The 7,393-nt window shown below is 42.3% G+C and overlaps 1 protein-coding gene across 1 annotated transcript in view; it reads left to right on the forward strand.

The window, feature by feature from the left end:
* Positions 1 to 6,889: 6,889 nt before the first annotated feature.
* Positions 6,890 to 7,393, forward strand: part of UBAP1 (ubiquitin associated protein 1) — a 19,406-nt gene continuing 18,902 nt past the window's right edge. The window contains exon 1 of the mRNA XM_009331546.1: positions 6,890 to 6,934. Within this exon, the coding sequence (XP_009329821.1) occupies positions 6,901 to 6,934 (34 nt within the window). The 5' untranslated portion in view covers positions 6,890 to 6,900. The remainder of the gene's footprint in view (positions 6,935 to 7,393) is intronic.

Below are 7,393 nucleotides of genomic sequence, written 5' to 3' on the forward strand. Positions count from 1 at the left end.
CTTATTTTTGGGTGAAATATATAGCAAATTACCTTATGTCCCAAATACACAGCCAGGACCTTAAAGGAGGAACAGAGCTGTCTGTTACCAGTTAAGAGCCTTAAATCTTTAACCAGCCCAAATAGTATGTGCTTTTAACAAGTGCAGTGTCTTTAATGAACAAAGTGGGACATGACATGAGGATAGCTGTGTAACTACAGGTGTCTGACATTAATGCAGTGAATCCATACGGAACAAGAGGGTGGGAGATGCTGTGCTTCTCGGAGAGTGTGTGGAAGAGCTGTCTTCCACTTTAACTTCCCATTGATTGATGTGTACTGAAGCAGAAGCTCTAATTGCCCACTATGTCACATTAAGCAATGGCACAATTTGAAGAATCGATTTCTTCTAATGTTTGTCGCTGCTAGGAAGATGCTATCCAACATCTGCATGTAAAGCCCTGTAATGGATGTTATTGACATCACTTAAGAGTGTTGTCGTGTAATCCAATAATGTGATCTGTATGCAGACCTACTCTTCAGGGTCTCTTTTCTCCCTGTCCTTCCTACTCACGTATTCTGGAAATGTTTTTAAAAGTGCCATTTTATTGGTTCCTGTCCCTCTGCCCCACAATCATTGCACTGGAAATAACAAATGAAATTAGTTTGTTATAGGCTGTCCTTCAAAATTTAGATCTCTTATCACAGTTGCTTGGGTTGTTGATCCGTGGCATGTGTATGCAGCAGGGATATCTCATCCCTTCCTCCCTCCACCCCCTGTCATCGGTGTAATCCCTACTCTGCATTTGGTTAAATGTAGGGTGACCACTTGTACTTATATCCCATGGAAACTTCATACTAGTGTTTGCCTCAAGGAGGGTCTGGTTTGTTCTTGTTGATCTTAAAATAGGCCAAGAACCTTAAGGTACCTTGTCTCCTGGATTGCAGTAGCACTTAAAAGGAATTACTGTAGATATACTTAAAACTTTTTTTTCTGTTAAGACTAGTGAAAGTGATGCTTTTTCTTTTTTTCCCCCTTCCTTTTTTTTTTTCTTTCTCCAGGGCATATAGTTGCAACATGTCAAATCTAGTTTTACAAAAACTTTATCCAAAGAGCTGTTATCAGTGGCTGAACATGATCGTCCTTAATGAAAGGGGAGTACCTCCATGCAACTGGCTGTGCTTATTGTTTGCAGAACTGTTAGAGATACAAAGCAGAAGCATTTGCTGCAGATTTTGGGGTGATATTTTCTATTTGGAGACTGCAGTAAATGAAAATGGAATCTGTTTTGTACTGTAGTAAATTTCTGTGATCAGCTTTTTACTGTCAGTCTACATAAGAGATCTCAATTGTGTGGCAATGATTGAACACTTACATAGGAAGCTTTGATATGAGAATCTTTTGTTTTGTCTTAGCAACAGGCACTGTCTACTTCTATTTTTGTTGTATGAGGCTATATACAGAATCCTGATGTTGGTTATAGCCTTTCACTTGCACTGAAACAAGTCGTTATAGTGAAAACTTAAACCACTGTCTAAATCTGGAATACCTGTGACACATTAGAAATCAATCACTTGAATCAAACTGCTTTTCAATGTTTCTCAGTGTAAAATCAGTAGTAGTTCATTAATGTAATATAGGGAGGAAAAAAAATCTTCTTTTTGAAGTTTTTTGTCTTTTTGTAGTTTTCAGAGTGAATGGATGCATCCTCAGTTCTGTGTACTTCGACTACACAATGTGTATTAGCAGGCAAAATGGAAGCTGCAAGATCAGGTCTCTGAAAATCATAGATGTGCTGATTTGATTATGGTTGATAACTTGAAGCATTTTGGTTTCTTCTGACCCATAAGAAGTACATTTCTCATTTATCTGAATCTTAGGTGGGAGTTACTTCAGAGAATTCATGTGGTCTGGAATCTAGACGTATTTGCACCCCAGAATGAGGGATATAGCAACAAGAGACCAGTTCTTCTTGATAAATAGTTAAATTGGCTTGAGTTATCACTGAGAAAGCTGTCCTAGGTACCATTAGTGGTAGGATGCTTCCAACTTGACCAGTCAGAGCTCTTTCAGAATAAGAGGAAGGTAGATATAAACTTCAGGGAAAACACCAATAGAAGGAACATGGAAATAATAATTAAAAAATGCCCCAACTTCCCAGCAGCTCCCCATGAGTCACTCTTGGTAGTAATTTTTTTTTTTTTCATCTGTTGATGAGGGTCCCTTTGGTATTGTTCAACTGCACCAAGTCACGCTTCTCTGCATTCTCCTTGTTGTCTGGCAGCACAGCTAAGTAGTCATTCGGGTTTAAGTGGTGACGTGCCAGGTGGACTGTCTTGGTCATCTCTATGCTGTCCCTTTAAGCCTTTCCAGCTTGTCATCTATCTCTTTGTGCCAGTTGTTTCTGTCATCAGTTTTGTCTTGTCACTTCTCTGCTTCTGCATCTTTGTGTTGGTTTTTTTGTTGTTGTTGTGGTTGTTTCCCTGTCCCTCTGTCCACTTCTATCATCTCTCTGAGGTCCTCTGCCCTCATCCTGGGCTCTGCTATACTGTGTTCCTCTGGCTGGTTTTAAGAATGTTGCCCGATTGCCTCAGTGTTACTAGGTGAAAAATGGACATACACACAGGAAGGGAAGAGCTCACATCAGGTTGCTTCAGTGGCTGCTGACGTTAAAGTTGGTTATAACTTTTAGGCACTTGTAGCCCTGATCCTCTCGTCAGAGGGTTAGCCAGAACCAAGAATGAGGGAATGGGGCTAAGGAGGTTGACATTTATAGAAGAGAGCTTGTAGGTGGCTGTAAGAAAACCTTGTAGCAGTATGCAACTGACTTGTTTCCCTAGCCCAGGAAAGGTGTTGAAAAAGTTTACATGCAGTATAGAGTATGTTCTTTGTCAATTTAAAATGTGCAGTAAAGCATCAGACCAAAATTTGTGCCCCTACGCGCCATTCCCACAGATGCCCTTCAGCATCCTGTTGTGGAGTCTGGAGATCAAAGGCAACAGTGACAGGGCTGCAGTCATCCATTAGCTGGTTTGGAGTAAGGCTTTGGGAGCAAGTCCTTTAAATTTCTAAAAGAGCGGTAACAAAGGTAAGCAAACCTTTACTGCACAGTGTAACGGCTTTGACTAAGCAAATACAGTTTAGATAATGCCCAGAAGCATAGTAGCAACATCAGTAACCTTCTAACTGGCTGCAAATACGTTTGTTTTTTTTTTTCCCGGCCAGCAGGACAGAGCAACAGCAAGATGGTTGTAACAGTGGTCCCTGAATAGCCTATCAAATCTGATTAGTCACAAGACACTATTTTAATTAAACCCTCTTTGGAAAGGAGGTGATGAAATGTGGCTGGCAGCATCTTCTAGTGTTACTGTGTGCAGTGCTTAACAATTCTGTTTGCTGACAGTGCCTTCTGCAGTAATGGTATCTTAATAAGTGCATGCTCACAGTGCATCAGGAAGAGCTGGTGTGATATAAACTCAAATACTACCTGAATCTAAAGTGTGACTGTCTCTCTGGAAATGATCCATTTCATTATTAGCTTGCTCTTGATGTGCCGTAGCTAGTTCTGTAGTTAAAATAAGGTGTTTAATATGGCAGAGGAATAATTTTTTGCACTGCACCTGGAAGGTAATGCAGGTGTGTCATGGTTTAACCCCGGCTGACAACTAAGCTCTACACAGCTGCTCATTCACTCCCCCCTGGTGGGATGGGGGAGAGAATTGGAAGGGTAAAAGTGAGAAAACTCCTGGGTTGAGATAAAGACAGTTTAACAGGTAAAGCAAAAGCTGCACACGCAGGCAGATCAAAACAAGGAATTCCTTCACTGCTTCCCATGGGCAGGCAGGTGTTCAGCCATCTCCAGGAAAGCAGGGCTCCATCATGTGTAACGGTTACCTGGGAAGACAAACGCCATCACTCCGAATGTCCCCCCTTTCCTCCTTCTTCCCCCCAGCTTTATATGCTGAGCATGATGTCATATAGTGTGGGATATCCCTTTGGTCGGTTGGGATCAGCTGTCCCGGCTGTGCCCCCTCCCAGCTTCTTGTGCACCCCCAGCCTGCTCGCTGGTGGGGTAGGGTGAGAAGCAGAAGAGGCCTTGACTCTGTGTCAGCCCTGCTCAGCAGTAAAAAACACATCCCTGTATTGTCAACACTGTTTCCAGCGCAAATCCAAAACAGAGCCCCATACTAGCTACTATGGAGAAAATTAACTCTGTCCCAGCCAAAACCAGCACAAGGTGCCTGTCCTGCAGTAGGATTTTACTACAAGGTTGCCAACAAAAGTAAGATATGTATTGTTTATGTGGGGTATTTTGACACTGAGGACACATCCAAGGCTTTATGCAGCTCCAGATTGATATACTACTGCAAAACTCCCTGGATGCTAGACGTGCACAGCTTGATTCTGCAGAATTCGTACGCGCTGTCACTAATGTCCCTGGAGCAAACTGATAGTGTCCCAGTAACTTAGTGTTCAGTTACCTAAGATCAGTGTTTGAGATGGTAAACTTAGTATGTCCTTGCAACAGCCTGCTGGAGAGATAAATTATCATTCTAAAAATTACCTCTTTGAATTTTCTTTTCAATGTCCTTTATGTCAGTACACTCTGGAATAAGCTGCTTCTTGTGAATGAGGTAGACAGCGTAAACTGCATTGCCTGTAGATGACTGGTCCTGCATTGAAAAAACTTCCTTGTCATTTTAGTTGCCACAGTGAGGAGGTTACTTCCTCTTATCAGAAGTTTTAAAATCCTTTAGAAAAGAAGCACTTGCTTTTCTGTCAGAGATAGTAATTAGAAAAAAGAAGAACTTGGAGAAAGTAACTAGAAGAAAGAAGAACTTGGAGAAATTAAACGAAGTCTCTAGAGGCCTTGTCCCTAGTTCAGCTCTGCTGTAATAGTGGTGGGTGATGGGCAGCCATAGTACATGCTTGCAGGTGGTGCCTCACAGTCTCCGGTAGCATACAGAGGACTGGTGAGGTATGTGAAGGCTGTATGATTTCACATGTGGCCTGGCTTTTTCAATAACAAATCAAGTTGACATCTTAATTCCTACTCTCACACAGAGGATCTAGCAACATAGCAGCTTGTCTGACAGTGTGATCTGGGTCTGAAAGGCGCAGCCTGTTTCATGTGCTGTAGTCTGCAGTCTGGTTGTCTTCTCTGCATCACTGTGACCAGTAAAGCCCACTCAGCTCTAGTAGTTAACATGCAACTGTACCGGGTGGTCTTGTGGCTTTGCTCTTGACAGTCTTCCTGAGATGGCGGACTTGGCACTGTTTTACCTCCTTTTTCTTACGTCTTTGAAGCCTCGATGTTTTGTTTGCTTCTGAGAAGCAGTTGCCAGCTAGTGCCAAAACCAGTTCTCTGGCTTAGTGGAGTAGTTTTGGATGTAATACCAATGGTGAGAGAGATGGTGAGGTGTGCTGAGAAGAACCTGACAAACATCGAGCAGAATGACACATGGTTTTTATGTACAAGGTATGCCGGGAGTTGCCCAGCATGAGTCACTCCCCCATAGCCTAGCGTCTGCTCACTGTGTTTCATGATGTCTGGTTGTACCTGGGTGATGTTCTTCATATAGCTTTGACTTTAACCGTGTGTTGAATTCCCGTTAGCCAGTAGGGTTGGTTCACCTAATGATTTCAACATAATGTTGAAAGGGACCTTTGCACAGTAAAAGGTACGTTCCTCAAGTACTTGAAACTGGCTCTTCCTGACCACAGATGTGTCAGCAGCTGCCAGGAGGAATAGCTAAGCTGTCAGTATAATCCTTACCTTGTGACACCCTTCCTTTATGTTAACATTTGCAGTTGGAATCTGCAATGGAAACAGCGAGGCTAAGAGACCTCGATTGAAGAATGATGGGTGTGAATGTTAGACCTGCTCTAAGTTGTGCTTTGAGTGCTGCCTGCTGCTCAGGGGTGTACCAAATAACTTCAGGTTTTTGAAGAACGGCTGTTGGGCATTTCAGTCTATGAGCTGGAGGACTTCAGGAACAAAGAGCAGCTCGTATTCATTGTCATGCATAATGTCAAAGGAGGACTTACAAATTCAGTTATTCAAAGAATTATGCTGTGGTGTCTTGAGAAGGATCTTGTGAAGTACTTCTAATCTAGCAAAAGAACCAGTTATGTTATTGAACACACCATAAGCATCCTGGAGCAGGGTTTTAGCTGACAACTAATTAGACAGTTCTATCTTAAAAACAGCTCTTTTCTCAGGATAGGCCTGCTCCATGTTAAAAGTTGGCTAGGCACTTCTGTGTTTAACACCTTGGCCATGTAGGATTTGCATCCAAATTTTAAAAGTTGTTAGTAAAATTCTGTCGGCAGTGGATGAGGACTGTTGTTAGCATTGTTTTCTTGTGTGTATCCAAAAATATCTTCCGAATGGTACCATTTATTGTATACCTGTATTGTTATCTGTCTAGACGCCCAGTGTGTCTAGACAAGTGCCACACTGGCTAACTGCATACCCAATATGATAGTATCCCTTTTTAGAGCATCATGGATTAAACTGAAGAGGATCAGTGTGGTATTTCCAGTAGGAAGGGCTATTCTTAATGCCAAGGGAGGCAGGGTGTGCTCCGTAGGGCTGGGACAGAGCAGCCTCTGAGTGCTGTGATCTGGAACTCCCTCTGCCTTCCTGATCAACCTGGCTGCTTCTTGGCTGTTTTTTTCTTTTTCTTCTTCATTTTGCCATTTAGATTGTCAGACCCTGGGCTAAGTTATTTGTCTGCTCAGTCACTTCTCAAGGCTATAAAATAAGTTTGCTTATCTCTCTGGGGAACAGGATAAACAGCAAGTGTCTGCAACGTGTCCCATAAGCTAGAGATAAGACTCTCTAGAACTGCGTAGGCTTATGCTGTGCTACATGTATAAAGTTGTTAAAGCTGTCTTTAAATGTTTTTCAGGTTCTAAATGGCTTCTAAGAAGTTGGGATCCGACTCTCATGGTAAGTGAAATTTGGCATCCTTGTCTTTTCAAGAGGATGAATCCTACTGTTGCTGCTGACTAAATGTCCCAGCCTAGACAGTCCATAGAGACTAATCTGTTTAGCCTCTGAGTAGTTTTTCGTTAGGAGTGAAGTGCCTTGGCTTCCTTCTTGCATAGTTGCTTGCTGATGCTGTGCCTGTTCTCTGGTTAAACTGAAATTCAGTTTAACTGAGAATGGAATAGGAAACTGTTCCCTACTCCTTCATGGCAGAATAATACCTTCCCCCACTTCCCCCTTCAAAATCAAAGCTGAACCACAGTTGTGATACTGATCTGGTGCTTGCTGAAGTGGACGCTAGAGCTGTAGCTCCTTTCTGTGGAAGTCACATGAGAAGTAGGATTGAAAGTGAAGCTTTTAATATATCGCTGAGCTATGCTTGCTTTTTGCTCAGCAATGATTTTTTTTTTCCCTAAATTG

Source organism: Pygoscelis adeliae, unplaced genomic scaffold, assembly GCF_000699105.1.
Source record: "Pygoscelis adeliae isolate BGI_AS28 unplaced genomic scaffold, ASM69910v1 Scaffold68, whole genome shotgun sequence".
NCBI lineage: Eukaryota > Metazoa > Chordata > Aves > Sphenisciformes > Spheniscidae > Pygoscelis > Pygoscelis adeliae.